Source organism: Pseudonaja textilis, chromosome 9 (genome assembly GCF_049901715.1).
Source record: "Pseudonaja textilis isolate UNSWEBS1 chromosome 9, rPseTex1.2, whole genome shotgun sequence".
NCBI classification, from domain to species: Eukaryota; Metazoa; Chordata; class Lepidosauria; order Squamata; family Elapidae; genus Pseudonaja; species Pseudonaja textilis.
This window is the reverse complement of record NC_141998.1, coordinates 14066393-14087283: the sequence shown is the minus strand read 5'-3', so window position 1 is coordinate 14087283 and position 20891 is coordinate 14066393. Positions and strand designations below refer to the sequence as shown.

General features: G+C 43.8%; 1 protein-coding gene across 1 annotated transcript in view; it reads right to left on the bottom strand.

The window, feature by feature from the left end:
* NUDCD3 (NudC domain containing 3) overlaps window positions 1–20891 on the bottom strand; it is a 62095-nt gene that overhangs the window by 23084 nt on the left and 18120 nt on the right. The window contains exon 3 of the mRNA XM_026718017.2: window positions 15720–15852. Within this exon, the coding sequence (XP_026573802.1) occupies window positions 15720–15852 (133 nt within the window). The remainder of the gene's footprint in view (window positions 1–15719; window positions 15853–20891) is intronic.

Here is a 20891-nt window from a genome sequence, read left to right as displayed (position 1 = left end):
CATATTCTGTCTAGTCCAATAGATAGGGATGGTTTTAGATTGCACGGTGCTTTTTCAGCATCTTCTGAAAAATCGATATGTATTAGATCGTTGTAGTTGTCTATGGTTCAACTAGGAAGTACTGGGCATGATCCATTGCTGTTTACAAATACTGAGCCAAAGAATGTGTTAAAGAGGTTTGTTTTGATGGTGTCGTCGTTGCAGCCTTTGCCATTAGGTCCTTTCAGGGGTGGGATGGACCTTGAGTCTTTTAATTTGTTGTTTACGAAATTGTAGAAAGCATGGGTGGAATTTGTGCATAGAAGGTTTTCCTCGTTTAATGTGATAATTAGTGCATTCAGTTTTTATCTGGTGGCATAGATTTTTGTATCGGCTTTTGAAGTTGGCAAGGTGACCAGATTTGTTTTTTCGCCAAAGTGATCTCTTTTTGGATTGAAGCTTCCTTATTGTCATGGGTAATCTGTTTTTCCTGGTTTGGGGAGTTGTTATTCGTACATATAGTTTGATGGCTCTTTTGATTTCTAGTAAGAATATGTTTTTAAGGTCTTCAACAGTATTGCATCCAGTGAATAGAAATTGCCAATCAAGGGAAGAGAGATTGTTGATTATAAGATCATAGTTGCCTTTTTTGAAGTTATAATTGTTGTTGTGATTATTTTTGTATGGACGTATGTTGAGACAAAAGTCAATCATGTTGTGGTCACTGTTGGAAAAGGGTTCTTTAATTTGTATTCCGTAAATTGAATTCAAACTATTGCAGAAGATGAGATCGAGGCAGTTGTTAAGTCTAGTATTGTTGGCTGCTAGTTGTTCCAGTCCCAGATTTGTTACAGCATTGTAGAAGGTTGCATGTATGGGTTCAGTTGTACATTCGTTTATGGTCCAGGTAATATGAGGTAGATTGAAGTCACCAAGAAAGATAAAAGCATGTGGGCAGGATGCTGCCCATGTTAGTAGTGTACTTAGCTTGTTTACATGTTCAATGTCATAATCAGGGGCTCTGTAACACAGTAAGAACCAAAATGTGATATTTAAGGACAGTTCACAGATAATGGTCTCAGGAAGAGCAAGCTCTTAGGTAACTTGGATGGTTTTTAGATGTAAGCACTTTTTATAGAAGATAGCAACACCACCTCCTCTATGGATTTCACAATCAGATCAGTAAACATGATTGTCTCTTACTGAAGTAATGGAGTCAGGGGGAGATGTGTTGAGCCATGTTTCACAGACAAATATGATGTCGAATTTAGCCGTATTTAGTAAGAGGAGAAATTCAGGTATTTTATTCACAAGGCTTCTTGCATTGAGTAGCTTGCATTTAAGGCCAGTTGTAGTTTGAATTGAGGCAGTTGGGGGCGTGCGTGCCTAGTCTTGGGTGATGGTGGATTGGTTGAAATAGGGTTGGATGCTGAGTTTGTTCAAATAAAACCTCATGGGCAGTATGAAAAGACTAAAATTACAGATAGTCCTCACTTAATGACCAATCACTTAGCAACCATTCAAAATTACAAAAGATTGCTCCAAAAAGTACTTACAACCCAATTCTGAAGTTCTGATAGCTGTACACACACATACCATAGTCACATGATTGCATTTTACGCGTTTGGCAGCCAGTTCGCATTTATGACTATTTGCAATATCCTGCAGTTATGTGACTGGGATTTTCAATTTTTTTGCAAGGTTTACTTCTCGTTTCCAGCAAATAACACCATTGTACAAAACAAATTCACTCAATGCTTGCTGTGTTTACTTAATGGTCACTGCAATCAGGCTGACATGGTAGCCCACTTAAAAACCACAATGACTTACAACCACAATTCCAGGGTCAATTACAGTTATAAGTCAAGAACTACCTGTATAGTAGGAAAAACAAATAGCCATTGTGACTCTGGAAGAGTAGGGAGGTCAAGGTTAAAATCATTGGTGTGAGACGCTAAACCTGGTTATGATACAGTGGGCAACCCTCCAATCTGTAGACTGGACAGAACTTTCTGAATTCACAATCTAAGAAAAAGCTCCAGCTTTGCTTCTTCTAGGGAGAGAACAGCTCTTTTTTGTTTTTTTCTTGGCCGAGGTTTTCCTGGAAGCTCTAAAGAAAAACAGTTTTTCATATAGCGCACAATTTATGGCATCTTCTGCCACAAGAAGACCAATTGTTTAGACTGCTTTAAATTTCAAGAGTAGATAAATTTATAGAGGAAGGGCTATAAATAAGTATTGCCTAAGACCATTTAATGAAGCTTCATGTTCGGAGGCGTACGCCACACCGGGTGGGAACAAGCAATATTTGACAACTATAAAGAATTCGTGAGGAACACTTGATCTTCAGCTTGATGCACAGGAGGCTGACCCTCAGATAATCTGTTCCAGCTCACAAATAATGCTAGAGGTTAACCTCAGCTGAATGTTAAATGTATAACTTTGGGTTTATATACTTGCCCTTCCTCTCTTCTCTTCTGACACAGACACAGCTGATTTGGCAGTCTTGGGTTTTGCTTTCAATTAACTATGGGTTGCTCTGTACATATGAACCAGTACTGTGATTAATTATAATTTACGAAAAATTGTGTTCTTTAATCTGTATATAAGATACCCCTTTTTTGTGCATGCCTTCAAGTCAGTGTTGATTCCTGCCAACTGCCTGGACAAGCAATTTTATTGGTGAGATTTTGGGAAGTGGTTTCCCACTGCCTCCTCCTTAAGGCAGAGAGGGAGTGACTGGCCCAAAGTCATCCAGCTGGCTTTGTGCCTAAGGCAAGACTAGAACTCACAACCTCCCGATTTCTATCCTGATGCATTAATGAGTACAATAAATTGGCACTCTTTATTATTCTACTTTGTCCCAGTTGGAATCTAACAAGAAAATATAGCTTGTGGAAAATGGAAGCAAAAGTTTCTTCAATTAAGCTGGAGGTGAAAGGAAGGTTGAAGGATACAAGATTTTCTGCTACCTGTTCTTAGGATGTGCAGGAGAGAAAGTTCTGCCTAGTGATTAAAACACAGGCTAGAAAGAAGGAGACCATGAGTTGTCCGCCTCAGCCATGAAAGTCAGCTTCGGCCTGTCACTCACTGTCATCCTAAATTACCTCACAGGGTTGTGGGGAAAATAGGAAGAGGAAAGGGTGCTGTATATGTTCACTGCCTTATCTGTAAAAATAATAAAGGTGGGATACAAATAAATCAATAAAATAAACAGTTACTGGCTTCAACAAGGTGAGTACCTGGGCAATCAATGTTTTAATGGGTATCATATGCAGTGAATGATGGTAAAAGGGAGGCTGGTTTGCCTTTCCCTTACCCATCATTCTGAAGCCGGTGGATGCTGCTGCAAACACCTTAGTAGCTACCATTCCTCTGCTAAGCAGCCATATTACCCTGTGTGCATCAGCTGACTCTTGCAATTCTGATATGGAGCTAATGCAAACTGAAGCAGATGTACCAAGAGGAAATGCTTGATTCAGCTGCTCTGAATCACAAGAGAAGAAAAACAAATCACTTTACACATGGGGGAAAAAAATGCCTACAAGTGGCTTTCTTGCTCTAACAGTGTTTCCGATATCGGGAAATTAAACGAAAAACAAAAAAGACCACACTCTAACCATTCCGGTCACTACATTGCTTTTCCCTGCGTACACCTTTCATCCCCCGCCTCCGTAAGAGGACTGTAAGAGAGCTCTGCAGACTGACAGAGATAAACTGCATCCTCTGTTGCTTGGAAAAGAAAGTCAAGGAAAGGATAGGAAGATGGAGAAGGGCGAGGAAAGGTATTGCAAATTGGGGGGTGGGGAAGGCTCCTTCAAGTTAAGTGGGTATCCTGGTGACATCACACACAGAGAGATGTAATTCCCTTGGTAAAAATATATGAAAGTAGATTGATTGTGCCTTCTTGGGATGTTATTTTTCAAGTCCCCACTCTAGCCTTTGGATTTCATGGTAACTCCCAGATCCTACCTTACTTAGCTATTAAGCAAACATGAGAAAGACTTCAGGGAAAACATGTTCCTTTCCAGAGATCTCCCAATCTAAGCACGATTGTCTTCTGTCACTGCAAAGTCATGACATGAAGACTGCTCATAGCTCTGGAGCAGAAGTCTGAGGGCAAAGTAACACGATGAGTTACCAAACAAAATAGGAGTTATCAGAATCCAGCCTAACACCTCTTTCTTTCGAGTCACTAATCCAGGAAGCCAGATGATTCCATCTGGATACCCATCGCTGCTAGATGCTTTATGAACAGACATCAAACATCTTATAAATCCTCTCTACAAGCCACTTCACTGGCCGAAGAAGCAGATCTAGCAACAACCAATACTTAAAAATAATTCATACTCTACAACAGGGGTCTTCAAACTTGACAGCTTTAAGACTTGTGGTCTTCAACTCCCAGAATTCCTCCTCCAGTCATGTTAGCTCAGAAATTCTGGGAGTTGAAGTCCACAAGTCTTAAAGTTGCCAAATTTGAAGAGCCTTGCTCTACAAAGCACAGTCCTAGAAGAGGCATCCTGGTAAATCACATAAAAGGGGTGTTGGTACTTACCTGACATGCCCGTTCTCTTTGAGCTGTGAAGAGCATTCAGTAGTGGGAGGTGCTTCAGTCTTCTGCATGTCTAGGCTGGGCTTAATTTGTGGAACGCTCCTGCTCCTCCACAGGACTCCTCCCCAGCGTTCCCCAGTTTTGGCAAAGATGAGAGAAATAAACGCCCTTGTCCTCAATGCCCTAACAATTCATTGGGTGAAACAGGACCCCACCAGAGGGAAAAAGGGTGGGGCTGGATGCTCTTCACAGCTCCAAGAGAATGGGCGTGTCAGCTAAGTACCAATGCCCCTTCTCCCATGAGCTGTTCAGAGCATCCAGTAATGGGACATACCAAAGCTTAGCCTGTCCTATGGGAGGGACTCCGACTGGCCTGGAATCCCCTCCTGGTCCCTGTGGACCCGTTGCAGAACTCTTCTGCCAAAGGAGGCCTCAGCGGATGCAAACACATCTATTTTATAATGCCTAATGAATGGAGATGGAGAGGCCCAGGTTGCAGCTCAACAAATTTCAGTTATTGGTGCCTGTGTGGCCCACTCTGCCGATGTTGTGGCGCTCCTTGTTGAATGAGCTGTTATGCCCCTGGGCACCTGCAGTGATTGAGTCTGATACGTTTTCGCTATCGCAGCCCGTAGCTAGCGGCCTATTGTAGAAGATGAGACCTTGCATCCCTGAGTGTTGGGCTGAAACGACACAAATAAGGCTTCCGTTTTTCTGAAAGTTGCTGTGCGGTTAATATATATTCGCAATGCTCGTCTCACATCAAGCCTATGCCATTGTAGTTCCAACCCTTGGGATGGTCTGGGACAAAAATTAGGAAGTATCAGCTCTTTTGCCCTATGAAAAACCGAGTTAATTTTGGGTATAAACGTAGGATCAGGACGAAGGACCACCCGGTCAGAATGGAACACAAAGATCTTGTCTGATAGACAAAGCTGCAAATTCCGAAATACGACGAGCAGAAGTGATCGCTACAAGGAAAACTACTTTATACATCAGAAATTGGAGACTTGACAATGTCAAGGGTTTGAAAGGGGCCTTAGTGAGTGCGATGAGGACCTTGTTAAGGCCCTAGGTGGGATAATGGTGTACCGCTGGAGGGCGTAAATTTGTGGCTCCTTGAAGGAAACTCCGTATGCGTGGATGATGGGAAAGAGACAGTAGACCCTCACAAGTGAGAACTGACGCCAAGGCTGCCACCTGTCTTTTCAACGTATTAGGTGATAATCTCTTGTCAAGTCCCTCTTGCAAGAACTCTAGGATTTGAGCCACAGATGGAGAGATGGGATCAATTCGAGACTTGGTACACCATTTGCAGAAACTGGACCATGTGGCATTGTAAATGCGAGTTGTTGAGGGGCGTCTGATGGCTTGGATGGTGGCAATAACTCTGTTGGAATACTTTTTGCTCTTCAGACAACTCTGCTCAACCTCCAGACGGTCAGGTGCAACCATTGAGGGTCCGGATGTTGAAGGGGTCCCTGGGTTAGCAAGACTCTGTCTGGCGGAATTCTCCATGGTGTTGATACGGATAGACTGCAGAGGTCTGCAAACCACGGTCATCTGGGCCAGTAAGGAGCTACTAGAAGCAGCTCCGCCCTCTCGTCTAGCAGTTTCTGGATGACCTTGGGAAGCAGTGGAAGTAGCAGGAATGCATACAGAAGTCCCAGGGGCCAACGACAGCGGAGCGAATTGAAGTTCTCAGCTCCTTGCGAGGGGTACCTGGAAAAAAATCTCGGGAGCTGAGAGTTGAGGGGGGAAGCGAACAGGTCCACCACCAAATGTCCAATGTCCTGACCACCTCTTGAAACAGGTTCGGATGGATGCTCCACTCCGATTGATCGATTGTGGCCCTGCTTAGCCAGTCTGCCTGTGTATTCAACAGGCCCGAAATGTGCTCTGCTCTGATGGAAAGTAGGTTGCTCTCCACCCAACGACACAAGCACTCCGCTTCCCGCATGAGATGTTTTGACTGTGTGCCCCTCTTTTGTTTATGTGAGCTTTGGCTGTTACATTGTCGGTCAATATTAGTATGTGCTGATTGTGTACCTGTGGAAGGAAGCTGCAGAGATCCAGGTGTACTGCTCGAAGCTCCAGCCAGTTTATGCTACACGATTATTCTATGGCGGACCAGCAGCCTTGGGTTGTGAGCGACTGAACATGCGCTCCCCATCCAAACAGGCTGGCATCGGTGGTGATAGTAAATCTGTGTGGCTCTTTGAAGAGGCAGCCTCTGTTGATGACTGGTCTGGTCCACCAGAGGAGAGATATGAGGACCTCTGATGGTATCTTGACCTTGTATTTGGAGTTGCTTCGGCTGGAGCGCTGGTACGGGAGCAGGAACCACTGGAGAGATCTAGTGTGGAGCCGGGCCCAAGGGATGATATATATACATGAGATCATCTTGCCTAACAATTTTGATAGTTCCGCTAGGGACACCCTCTTAAGACCCCTGATCTCCTTAACTAATTGCTGAATGCTATTTAGTCTATCTGATGACAGGTAAACTTTGCCTTCCACCATATCTATGACTGCCCCCAGATGGGTTAACCAAGTCGATGGTGTTAAATGACTCTTTTTCCAATTTATTGAGAACCCGTATTGTAGGGACTGTAATGTGTTCTGAGTATCTCTGACTGCTTGATGATCGGAAGATGACAAAATCAAGATGTCATCAAGATAACACTGGAGTCGTACGGGAATATCACGGAGATGAGCAGCTAGCGCTGTGAGAACCTTCGTGAAGGTCCTGGGGGCAGAAGCTAGTCTGAAAGGAAGGGCCACATATTCGAAATGGTGGTTATTATAACAGAATCTCAGAAATTTATAGTGGGAAGGCCGAATATCAACATGTAGGTACGCCTCCATCAGATCTATGGACGTAAGGACGTCACCCTTTCTGATGCAAAGTAAGATAGATTGCAGGGTGTGCATTTTAAACTTGCGATATACTAAGAAACGGTTGAGACGTTTCAGATCCAATATTGCTCTCCACCCCCACCCCCCCAAACTTTTGAGAACAACAAAAAGATGTGAATAGAAACCTCACCCTCGTTGATTGGTAGCTACTGGTTGGATGGCTCGTATGTCCAGTAGATGATGGATAGCTGTTTCCATAAGATTACATTTAACCAGATCTCTGGAAACAGGGCATGACATGAAAAAGTCTGGGGGAGTGGACTGAAACTCCAGCGCAAGACCAAATCTGATCGTGTCTCTGACCCTGGAATCAGACGTTGAGGAGTCCTATTGGTCCGCGAATAATTTAAGGCGTCCGCCAATGGGAGCCAGGTCCTGGAAGTTATCTTGGACGCCGGAAAGACCTATTTCCTGCTCCTCGAAAGGATCTCTTGGATTGGCCACCCCTTCTGTTCCTATCCCCGAAGTCGGACCTCTCTGGCTGCTGCCCTGGTCTGAATGATGGGGATCTCTGGTATCTGGGTAAGAAGAATCCCTGATAAAAGGGCCGAAAGGATCCCCTCTGAAAGGACTGAGGGTTTCTAGAATCTGACTTCCGAAAAAGGAAAGGTAGAATTTTCTTTTTGTTTTGAGTTTTGATTAGAGTGGGTCGAGGGCAGGGCCAAAGAGTCTGTCTCCCGCAATAAGAGATGAAGCCAGCTTGCATTTGTGCTTAATGTCCGCTTGCCAATGTTTTAAACATAGTAAGCGTTGCGCTGTGACATGTGAGGTAATGGCCCTGGCTGAAAACTTGACCGCATGATAAGTTGCGTCAGCTGAGAATTCAGTGGCTGCTATAAGTTTTGCAATATCTTGGTGTGCTCTAATGTTGGAATTAGGGACATGCTCCCATAAGAGCATGAGCCACATGAGAGAAGCACGGGTAAAGAAGGAAGTGGCCATGGCCATCAGTCTGATGCGTGGGCCATCAGACTGATGGGCCCTGCGTAGGGCAAGCTCAGCCCGTTTTTCCTCCGGCTTTAATGCCTCCAGCGCTTCACTGGGAATGGAGGACGAGGACGCTAATCCCACTATAGGTTTGTCTACCTTGGGAGTATTCAACAATTTTGAGAAATCAGGGGCCAAATTAAAATATTTCCTGTCATATCCCGTGGGGGCAGAGTACACCGCTGCAGACGCCCACTGTTTCTGTACCAGGTCTGAAAACATGTGAGGAACTGGAATCACATCTGCCTCGACTACCGGTTGGTTGAAAATTAGATCTTCTGGTCCCACTTCTGAAGGAGTTGGAGTGGTAAAAGGGGCCAACTTGTTCAGGTGTGCAATGTTTTTTGCCTTAAACAAAAGTGATCTGAATAGTTGTGGGCAGAATAAGCCTGAAAATACCAGTTGATCAGGAATAAGGCCCTCATCCTCAGACATCCCACTTTCTAGGGGTTCTGCTTCTGACAGGGCTGGGTCACTGTCATGTATTGATCCTGACCCAATCTGTTCCATTTGATCAATGTGATCCACTTCTTCTGCCTCCTCCTCCTCCTCCTCCTGTGGCCCCTGGAGGGGCATGTCCCCCTGAACTGCACCTGGGTATAGTGTTGCTCCGATCTGATCAACGACCTCAGAGATTGAGAATCATAGTCAGTGGTTACCGGGTGTTCCCTGGTCAGAACTGCGTGTTGAAGACCTGCTGCAATTCCTTGGCGGATTGCCAGCTCCATCCACGCCTTCATTCTCTTTGGAACTTCCTCTGGAAGAATGTCGTCCTGTCGAAGACCAGCAGCCGTAGGAGTGAATGTAGGAGCCCTTCGCGTGGTCTGTTTTCCAGGTAACTGGGCCTGTTGACTTCGGGAAACCAAGCTGTGTCTGGATGAGAGGGAGAGATCTAGGGGAGGAGGAGAATGGGAAGAGGTAGACAGTACTGGACTGGGGGGCAGAAGGTCCTGTGAGGCCCTGCGTGCCTCCCTTGCACACCTATCTATTTGCTTTTCTAATGCTTTATGGTGCCTGTTGGCATCCTTTTCTGAGGCTTTAGAATGACCTTTTGTCTGCTTAGATTTGTGCTGAGATTTAGCTTTGACCCTTGATGAGAGCTACTACTGCCTGCCATTTTGAATTGAAAGAGATGCAGTATGCTCGTTATTCAAAGCGATACTGTTGAGGCGGTTGACACTCCCAGGAGCCTGATCCAAGAAGGGACCAGTTGCCCTGATAATATCTTATCCCCTTGGTTTTTTTTTCAATTAAGATATATGTATATATAGTATGAGTCGTATCACAGTATTATTATTATTATTAGAGTGAATGAAAGTCCTATATATATTAATAGAGAAACAGCTTGATTTAGTGAATATCCAAACAGCCAAATTAAGAATGCCTGAAAGGCCAAGATAATAAAGAGAGGCCTTCAACAGCTTCCCTGCACAGGTGGACACGGGACTGGGTGCTCGCTGTTGTGCCACTGGGTGGGTAAGGCTATGAGGGTTAAGCCAACAATAATACACAGATGGCCTCAAATCTAATAAGAAAACGAGGTGTAATAATTCCTTAAGTTATCAGAAGGAAAAACCTCTGATCGGGAAGGAAAACTACCTCACACAGCTCGAGTTACAAATAGCGCGGCCACACAGTTTTTAAAAACAAAGGCAAAAACAATGGCCGTTGCTTTTGGCGCGTACGCTTCCCAGCAACAAACAGCCGCCGCGTGGGGAAATGCCTCTGATGGCTTCTCCTTGTGGCTAAAAGGAACGGCGGGGGAAGGGGTGGAAAGAATTCTTACTGCTTTCCACACCAAGACGGCGTTCTGAGGGGAAAAATCAAACGATACGACTCGGATGAGAACGAAAACACCCACGCCGCTATTGCCGATATAGAGAAAGGCAATGTGGAATCACAATGCTAGGAGGTAGAACAAGCAGATGGGGGGGGGGGGCTCGGAGCAATGCCAAAGCTGCCCGCCGCTTCAGGCGCGAAACAGCACTGCCCGAAAATGCAAATGATCTCCGACGACCAGATGGAGAGAGCTAACGTCATGAGATCGTAATGTGATTTGGAGGCTAAAAGCCTGAAAAAACGAACTGGACTATATCCAAACCTGCTGAGTAATACTCCTGTTTCGGCCAAGGAAGAACAAAAAGCACTGCCTATCCACAACGAGGCTGAGCCAAAACTGGGGAACGCTGGGGAGGAGTCCCGTGGAGGAGGAGGAGCGTTCCACAAATTAAGCCCAGCCTAGACTTGCAGAGACTGAAGCACCTCCCACTACTGGATGCTCTTCACAGCTCATGGGAGAATTTTCTATTCAGAAAAGAATAGAAAAAGCATCCTGGTAACTTACATTCCTCAGGAAAATCTAGTCAAAATCAATGAGATTGTTTACACAATGTTTGGTTTGTGCTGATTATATCAGCTTTAACAATGGCTAGGCAATAATCACTGCAAAAGAAGTATTGGTTGATGTTCCTGTGCAAAGAGTCTCTTCCCAAACAGAGATGTTCATTCTACTACTTTTTAATGGATAAAAGTCGCAAATCAAAATTAAGAGTTTAAATTTACTTTACACATTAAAAGATTGGATCTGAGTAAAGACAGAAAGCTCTACGTAGTTATGCCAGAGAAAATGAGTCCTAAAGGTATCTTTCGGGGGTGAGTGGGTTTGGCAACCATCATAAATTTCCATATCAAGTTTTTTCTGCATTTTATTTGCAATGGGAAGGGTGAGAAAGAAACTCAGACTAACTCTAATAATAACCCTACCTTAATTTTATTTGGTATAAGATGGGATAGAGAAGAACTTGACTTTCAAAATTGTATTATTCCATTGTTAACCTTACAAGGTAGACCAGATCAGGAAATCAACTGCAGAAGAAGACTATGGAGATACTGTAGATCAGGCTTGTCCAACCCGCGGCCCATGGGCCGCATGCGGCCCAGGTCGCCTCGTAATGCGGCCCAGTGCCCACCCCAACCATCGTGCCACAGCCAGCGAGAAGGAGGAGGAGAGGCAGGCGCAAGGCGGGGCGAGGCGAGCGCCAGGCCAAGCAGCAAGAGAAAAGGCGGGCGCCGTCAGAGCGCCACCTCCTGCTGTTACCGCCGCCGCTTCTGCCCCTGCCACTGCTTCTGCTTCTGCCCCCACCGCCGCTGCTGCCCCGCCGCCACCCCTGCTGCTTCTGCCCCCGCCGCCACCCCCGCCGCTTCTGCCCTGCCACTGCTACTGCTTCTGCCCCCACCACTGCTGCTGCCCCCACCGCCGCCGCTTCTTCTCCGCCGCCACCCCCGCCGTTTCGGCCCCCGCCACCACTTCTTCTCCTGCCACTGCTGCTGCTTCTGCCCCCGCCGCCGCTGCCCCCGCGGTGGGGGCAGAAGCGGCGGAAGCGGCGGGGGTGGTGGCGGGGCAGAAATGGTGGTGGCAATAGCAGCAGCGGTGGAGGGGGAGAAGCGGCGGTGGCGGCAGAAGCAGCGGGCGCAGCGGGGGCAGCGGCGGTGGGGGCAGAAGCAGCAGTGGTGGTGGGGGAAGAAGCGGCGCCGGCGGGGGCAGAAGCGGTGGCAGCGGCGGGGGCAGAAGCAGCAGCGGCAGCAGGGGCAGAAGCGGTGGCAGTGGCAGGGGCAGAAGCGGTGGCGGGGGCAGCGGCAGCGGGGGCAGAAGCAGCAGTGGTGGCGGGGGAAGAAGCCTTCCCCCGCTGCTGCTTCTGCCCCCGCCGCTGCTGCTGCTGCTTCTGCCTTCCAGTCCTGCCTCATCCAGCCAGGCTATTTGCAGGAGGAGAGGTAGGCGTGAGGCAGGCGAGCTTTCTCCCCCCCTCCCACCCCCACGGCAAAATTTGGCTGGAAAATAAACTGATAAAAAAACTGTGATAAAAAAACCATGATAAAAAATAAATAATTTTTAATAAATAATAAATAAAAACATCTCACTAACTTTATTTCCAAATAAATTTAATATGTTAACTATGTTTTCTATGGTTTTTTGGGATGATCGGGTATCATTACTGTTATTTTATTTTATGTGCGGCCCAAACCAAATTTTCATCTTCTAATGTGGCCCAGGGAAGGTGAAAGGTTGGACACCCCTGCTGTAGATTATAGTAATGGAATATGTTTTATCTTCCTTCCTCTTATGCCCCTTTAAGTCAGGGAGCAGCCAGCCTGAAGCTCCTTTTAATACTGCCTCCTTTCCCCAGTCTTCAGAAATGCTTCTGTCTTTGTTTCTATAACAGTTCCTGAATATTCCCTTCAATGCCATCTCCAAAGTCCTCTACCTCTTACTCACTATAATAAAGGGAATCCCTGGAATGCCTGCTATGTCTCTTTACTCAACTTGGCCTACTTTGAAGGACTGCTACTGGAGGGGGCAATTTTGACCCATTTTTTTTTAAATGTTTGAGGGGTTTCAGAGCGCTTTAATAGCAACCACCGTGTTTCCTGAAAATAAGACCTAACCTGAAAATAAGACCTAGACTGATTTTTCCGTGTGCGCCTAATATAAGCCCTACTCCCAAAGTAAGCCCTACTTAAGAGCCTGAACAGCCAGCCAGCCGCCCATTCCATCTGGTTGCTCACAATGCTGCCAAGACAAGGTGAGGAGAAGCATCCACGCCCTGACATCTACTTCGTGGTGGCAGCACTGGCAGCCATGTCCAGCAGGAGCCCACGTGGCTACCAGCCCACTTCTGCTTGCTTGCAGCTGCAACAGAGAAGGAGGCCAAGCAGAACACTGGTGCTGTGCCCACGAAGCAAAACAGGGGTGAAGCTACCCCATGTGCTGTGCACCAGCTTACCTCAGGGCCCCCGCAGCCAGGCCATCCACGCCCCGACACCTGCCTCATGGTGGCAGCACCAGCAGCCATGTCCAGCAAGAGCCCACGTGGCTACCAACCCACTTCGGCTTGCTAAGGGCTGCAATGGTGCAGAAGGCCAAGCAGCGCACTGGTGCCGTGGCCATGAGGCGATATGGGGGATGGAGCTCCCCACGTGCCACGTACCAGCTTATCTCTGGGCCCACGTAACTAGGCTACCCACCCCTAACCCTAGTCCTCAATGAAATCAAGTTTGACACTCGTGATTTAATTGTAGATTTAACGGGAATTACATTTTGACCCCCAGACAAGATTAGTCCAAAAAAAAAAAAACCCTATTAATGCAAAAAGAAAGATACTCTATTGAGTTCAAGAGGGGAATCATGGAAGACTCTCAGGGAAAAAATTTTACGGCTTTCTGCAAAGAGAAGAAATTGGATTTTCGTATGATCTGAAAATGGCGAACAGAGTATGGTACCCTCAATCAACAAGTGGATGAGGAAAATGCTAAGAAGCACAAATGTGGATCAAGTTGGTAACCATTATTTCCTGAACTGGAAGACAACATCTCTGAATGGATTGCTGACAAGAGAGAAAAGGCTTTGGTTGTACACAAGGCTGATATTCAAGCATTTGCAGTCGCAATGACACCACAGTTAGAAATATCCCCAGAAGAAATCAAAGCATCACAACACTGCATCACAACACTCCTTCATCGATATGAACTGTCTCTAAGAAGATCGACATCACTGTTTAAGCTGGAAGATACTAAACTTATTAAATGTGCACCTATATTCAAGTCCTTTGTTGATGGCATTGACTTTTCTAAATACCAACTCTCCAACATGATTACTATAGATGAAACTGCAGTGTTTATGGGCCAAGGATCTCAAATGACAATTGATCAGAGTGGTGCCTCATCAATCTACATTCTCTCCGCTAGTTATGAAAGTGTACCTGTTACCTGTATATTGGCAATTCATCTGGATGGAAACAAAGCCCCACCTCTAAGGGCAAAAAAGATAAGATTGAATGTGTTTCGGGCATTTATGTTCTTGAAACAAAAAGCCTGGTGCACAAAAGCAGTTATAAGTTATAAGGAAGTGAGTCTATTTGATGCTGCCACTTGTTTTGCAAGTTGGCCAAAGAGGTCTGCTAGTCTGGGATTCAGCCAGCACTCACTGCACTAAAGAGATGAAGAAGTTCCTTGCAGAGAGAAAAATACATCAAATAATGATTCCTGCATGAATTGACTGCCTATATTCAGACTCTTGATATTGCAATAAACGAGCCATTCAAGGACCATTTCCACATGGAAATCAACGACTACATTGAAAATATAATGCAGAGAAATCAGTGTGAAAACTTTGTGAGGCCTAGCCTGCAAGAGGTCGTGACTTAGGTGAAGAATTCATGGGATAAAATCACTGATACCTGTGTTGCCAATGCATTATGAACAGGCTACACAGACAAGAAGTGCTCACTGGCATTTGAAGTTTGGAGAGTTATGCTGATGTTCCAGAAGATGATATGACTATATGGGAGGTGGGGGTGTTTAGGGTTTGGCTTGTGGTTGCCCTGATTGGGGGGGAATTAGGGTTAGCTGTGGATGGCCTGGCTGCAGGGGCCCTGAAGTAAGCCGGTGCGGGACACATGGGGAAGCTCTACCCCCCCCGCCCACTTTACTTCACTCTGCCTTACCAGCAGGTTGCTTTTTCTCCTGCTCTGTTGTGGCCACGAGAAAGCAGAAGTGGCCGGCAGCCACATAGGGTACTGCTGGACGGGCCTGCTGGAGCCGTCACCATGAGGTGAGGCAAATATCAGGGCATGGATAGCCTTGCTGTGGGGGCCCTGAGGTAAGCCAATGCCGGACACATGGAGCAGCTCTACTCCCCCGCAGTCTTTTGCCCCGCTGCAGCTGTCAATAAGCAGTAGTGGGCTCCCTTACATGGAAAAAAATAAGACATCCCAAAAAATAAGCCTAGTGCTTATTTTGGAGCTCCCAAAAATATATGACCGGGTCTTATTTTCAGGGAAACATGGCAGCAGCATTAAGCCCATTGGGCCTCTTTATTGCAGTTTTAATTTAAAAACAGAGGGTTTTTTCAAATTTTTGACAACACAACCTCCACAAACTAGCAAGAATGGAGAGCTGTACGCATCCCAGGAGCTATCTAGACCTCTTTCAACTGAAGACACCAGAAATTGGGACCTGCAATATTATGCAATCAATATACTGTGGTTTTCCCTTTACATTTTAATCTGGCTAATGACAATCCAGGCTTGTTTAATGCTGGAGAATGGCTGTTGGAAATGGCTGCAGTATTCCGCAAATTTGGCCTGCTATAGGATAGCATCATTATTCCTAGCCATGAAAGCAGCAAGGGAAGAATTCTAAACAGAGCTACAGTGGACATTTTACTAGTACAGGCGAGGACTCTATCGACCAGGGGCCAAAAAACTTCTCATACTCTCATTACCTGTCTACCTTTCAGAATATGCTTGGGCACTGGAACTTTAATCTCCAGGTCGCTATAGTCCTGAGACCATGTGTAGTTCTCTCGCACCGCTCCATTGTAACTGTCAGGATTGGCCTGGAATTGTTCTTGTTTCCTAAGGAAAAACAGAGAAAAGAATGAATGTCAATTGGATCGACATAAGAACAGCAATAAGTCTTATAATAACTCTTATCAGTTCTAGGAGTGTATCAGTCCATCAGACCGCCTTCACCACAACCCTTCCCAAGATGCAACTCTTGCTCCTATTATCACCTTTAGATGACGGTTTACATTCAGCCTTCTCCACACCCGAAACATTATTGGCTTTTGACTCAGTAATATTAGGCAGCAGAATTATACTGGCTACCGACAGAAATTCAAAACTTTATTCCAATATATTCAAGGTGAAGGAGCTAGTGTACATCAAATTCCATAAGGCTGGCTGATGTGCCAGCTTAAAATGGACTATTCCCAAAAATAAGACAAGTTGATACTCTTTTGTGGCACAAAGCAACAAATAACAGAAATTGATTATGCTAAACAAGAATAACTGTCTTTATTCAGAAGGTGGCTATGTCTCTTTAGGTTATTCAACTTCACTATCTTCCCCACACCACCCACTCTACATACAGAAATGTTATCTAGTTCTGGGCAGCCTCCAAGACAAAATAGTTAAAAATAGCATAACAAAAGGGTAATGCAGTCAGACTTAGTAACATGGGAGAGAAATCTCTTCTTCCCCAAAGACAGAATCATAACATGGGGACAGGATGAGACAATGGAACCCCCCAAACCTACGAAAATTTTCAGTGGAAAACTAACTTTTCACTCTGTTTTTTTTCTTTTTCCTGTGTATGACATTTGTATCTACTTCTAATATTTAAATTTGCTGAATTATCACACTGGCAGAAGATATTTGGTCCAGCCTTTTCTGAGTCACTGGAAAATCCAGGCACTTTCCTTGGGCTGGGATCATTCAGGGCTGGGATACAGAAGTAGCCTTAGCTTCCTGTAATGGATTTGTGAGAATGTTCTTGATAAATAAAGGACAGAATGGGACAACTCGCTGCGTGACATCTCACTATGACCAACTTGTTATGGGACAACTCACTGAGGAAAAATTCAACAATTCATTATTTAAAATAATTTAAAACAATATTTGAATTTTTGTCATTCACATTTCATTTTGTCCCTCCTTTGGCATCCTTCCTTTAATCATTTGATTCCACTATTGTTTCAATATTAATGCAACTCTTGTCCCGCAGCAAGCTTTCCTACATGTTGGCGATGGTGAGTTGTCATAGACCCGCCTAGGGAATGGCTGGATAAGAGGCCAAAGCCCGCGACTACATAAAGGCGTAGAGAAAAAGTCTTAGAAGAGACTCCCTTCCTTAAGCTCTCAGGCTAAAAGGGAGACAGTGGCAGATTTGTACTTTCAGTCTTGCAAGATTGACATCAGCATTTGCAGCCAGGAAACACAACTAGATGTGCTAATTCTACTTTATTCTAAGCCTACATTAACAGAAAAGCCTGAAAGTATAAAATTCACTAATATAACCAGACTTTTCAGCTTACCAAAACTAAAATGTCAAACATTTTGAAAAGAAATTAGCTTGGTTAATGCAAAAGAACTGTGGGTGTTGAACTGCTCAGAAAAAAAAACCAAGCCATTTATATAAATTACACCTGAACAATATTTTAAGTGGGAATTTCCTTTTGTTTTTGTCTAGCTACAGGGATCTGTGTGATTATATGTCAATTCTCACTGGAAACCAAATATAAGTTAGTGCATATGTTTATTATCCTATTACATATTTTAATGAAAAATATTACATTTATATCCCACAGGTTCTCAAGTGGTCTCCAAATTAAGGGACTGAGCAGAGTTTAGACACCAAGTAATGTTTGCATGCATACTTTCATGCATACCCAGTGATGAGAATTTGTGAAATATCAGAGAAACAAAATGAGGGAAAAGGATGCATTAAAGGAGCAAAACAGTCAAAATGTCAAGTAAAATGTTATCAGTTTATAAGTATTAAAATTATCTTAGTCACTGCAGTTTTATTGTGGATAAAAAAAACAAATGTCCAAGAATAACATTTCAAATAAAATTGCATATTAAAGCAATACTGATGTGCAAAATATATTAGACAGAAGGCACAATACTGTACATATTCATATATATTGTTAGTCCACATATGATATACCGTAGGCTAGATTTTAAAAAAACCAACAGTATGCATTTTTAACTACTTCAAAAGTACCAAATGGCACCAGGTCCAGGATGGCAAACTCCAGTGGTAGCCAGGACTGGATAAAAAAGAGCTATGTACTTCAATATATATTATAATGGAATTAGGTAGAAATACGTTCATTTAATTCTAGACCGTAGTCAGAACATCAGTTAGAAACAATATCCCATATGTTTACCTTAATGTTGATCTTAATTCAATATTAAGACCAAATTAACAAGAAATTCAGCCCAATTTAACTGAAATGTCAAGCCTTTTGTTTAGTTGCTTCAAAGAGAAATAAACACAATCGAATTAAAGTTATCATTTAGCCATCTTTGTACAGAATTACAAACCAGGGAACCAGATAAACAAGGCTCTTAAATAAAGAGAACTGAAGTTATACAGTATAAGAATTAGCTCAATCTTTCAGTTTTTCATAATAATCACCAAGGAGAGGAATTCACACTTATAAGTAAATACTAAACCAGAAGAATGTTTAGACATTGCTTACCCCTAAAATGATCAGCATTTCAGGACACTCAACTCTCAAATGGCGGGTGAGGATGTTCAAACCAAACTGTTAACTCAGTTAACTTCTAGTGACAGGCTGAAGTTAATATGAAGTGCAAAACCCATAGGTTGCATCTATATTGACCAAACTTAATTGGCTTCTAATACCCAAGAGGGTTGTTTGTCGCAGGAGTAAGTTTATTAAAAAATTATTAAAAAATCAATTTATTTTGCTGCACTACTGAAAGAAATAGGAATTCAATGTCAAGATTAGGAAAAGAAGGAAAACAGCAGAAATGGTCTTCCTAGAATGATTCAAATACGGTTAGAATGCAATGCACAATCATCTAAAACAAGAAGTAGTTTGAGAAGGGCAACTAAAATTATCACAGATTAATCATCATCCCTGTGAGGAAAGCCCTTTCAGTGAAGGGGCAATCAAATAAATAGGGGGAGTTTTATTTTCCCTTCCTACAGTATTAAAATGAAGGGTCATTCAATTAAATTGACAGATGACAGATCAGAGGGATCCAGCATACGGGGAGTGAAAAGCTTCTAGCATAGAACACAGGTAGTCCTCAACCTATGACTACAACCGAGCCCAAAATTTATCTTGCTAAGTTTGCTAAGTAAGTTTTGCTCCATTGTATGACATTTCTTACCAGAGTTCTTAAAGAGAATCACTGTTAAGTTAGTAACACAGTTATTAAGCGAATCTGGCTTCCTCATTGACTTTGCTTGTGAGAAGTTTGCGAAAGGTAATTCCATGACCTTGGGACACTGCAATTGTCATAAATATAAGTCAGTTGCCAAGCGCAACTCACATGACAGAGCACATGACTGTGGGGATGCTGTGATGGTCATAAATGTGGAAAACAGTGATGGTTCACAATTCACTTTGTGACCATTCAAATTTACAACAGCGCTAAAAAAGTGAGTTATAACCATTTTTCACACTTATGACTATATACCCATGGCAACTGACTCATATTTATGACAGTTGCAGTGCCCAGAGGCCATGTGATTCCTTTTTGTGATCTTCTGACAAGCAAAGTCAATACTCTGTGATGGCGAACCTATGGCACACGTGCCACAAGTGGCATGCAGAGCCATTTGTGCCGGCACACAAACTGCAGGCAAACTCACCTCACTGCTCATGTGCGCGTCTCACAGCTGATTTTCAGCCGGTTTGAGGCCTTTTTCAACTCCCAGAGGTTTTTTTAAAAAAATAAATGTTATTGATTTTACAATTAAAACAGACCAACAATACATACATAAATGTAATAGAGAAAAAGAAAAGAAGAAAATAGAAAGAAAAAGATAGAAAACGATTAAAAACATTTTCATCTTCAACAGTTTGTGAGACCTCCTTTTTATCCTTATTTTATGCCATATACACACTAATCCTTACATATATATGTATATCACTACTACGATTCTGTCCTATCCTCTTTTGCCTTTTAGTGTGAAATCTATCTTTGGTCTATCCATTTGTACCAGCAGTTCCAGCTGTTGTAGTATATTGAAGTGTCTTTATCTTTTAACGCCAAGGTTAATTTGTCCATTTCTATACAACTTGAAATTTTTTGAATAATCATCTCCTCTGATGGAACATGAGGCTGCTTCCAGCGTTGTACAAAAGCCAATCTGGCTGCTGTCAAAATATGTATTATTACATATTTCACTTTTTTTTGGTATTTGTTTATCAAAGATCCCTAATAGAAAGGACTCTGATTTGAATTCGATCTGTTCTCTTGTCATTTCCTCCAAGCCAATTTCTAATTTTCTGCCAATATCTTTGAGCTTCTATACAAGACCACCACATATGGAAGAAAGTTCCCTTTTTTTTTTTGCATTTCCAGCAAATTGGACTCATATTGGGGTGCATCTTCACTAATCTCGAAGGAGGAAGGTGCCATCTATAAAACATTTTATAGGCACTTTGTTTGTATGCTACCGATTTTGTGATTTTATTATTACGATTCCCAGAGGTTTGAGGAAGGCTTCTGCAGGCTTTTCAGGCCAAAATCTAGGCCTGTTTCATCATTTCCTGTTTTTCTGGAAATACCAGAAGTGACGAAATGGGCCTAGTTTTCAGACGAAAAGCCTGCAGAAACCTTTCTCAAGCTTCTGGGAGGTAGGAAAAGGCCTCAAAGTGGCCAAAAATCAGCTGTGAGGCGCAGTGCAGGTAAGGGAGTGGCGGTGGTGGGGGAATTGCATGTGCATGCGTAGGGTGCATAGGGGGCTCACATCGCCTTCTGGGTGCTGGCACACGAGCATGAGGGTACAAGCACGCGCACAATTTTTGGCACAGGAGCCCAAAAAGGTTAGCCACCACTGACTTAACTATTGTGTTTCTCACTTAAGAACTGCAGTGATTCACTTAACAACTGTGGCAAGAAAGGTC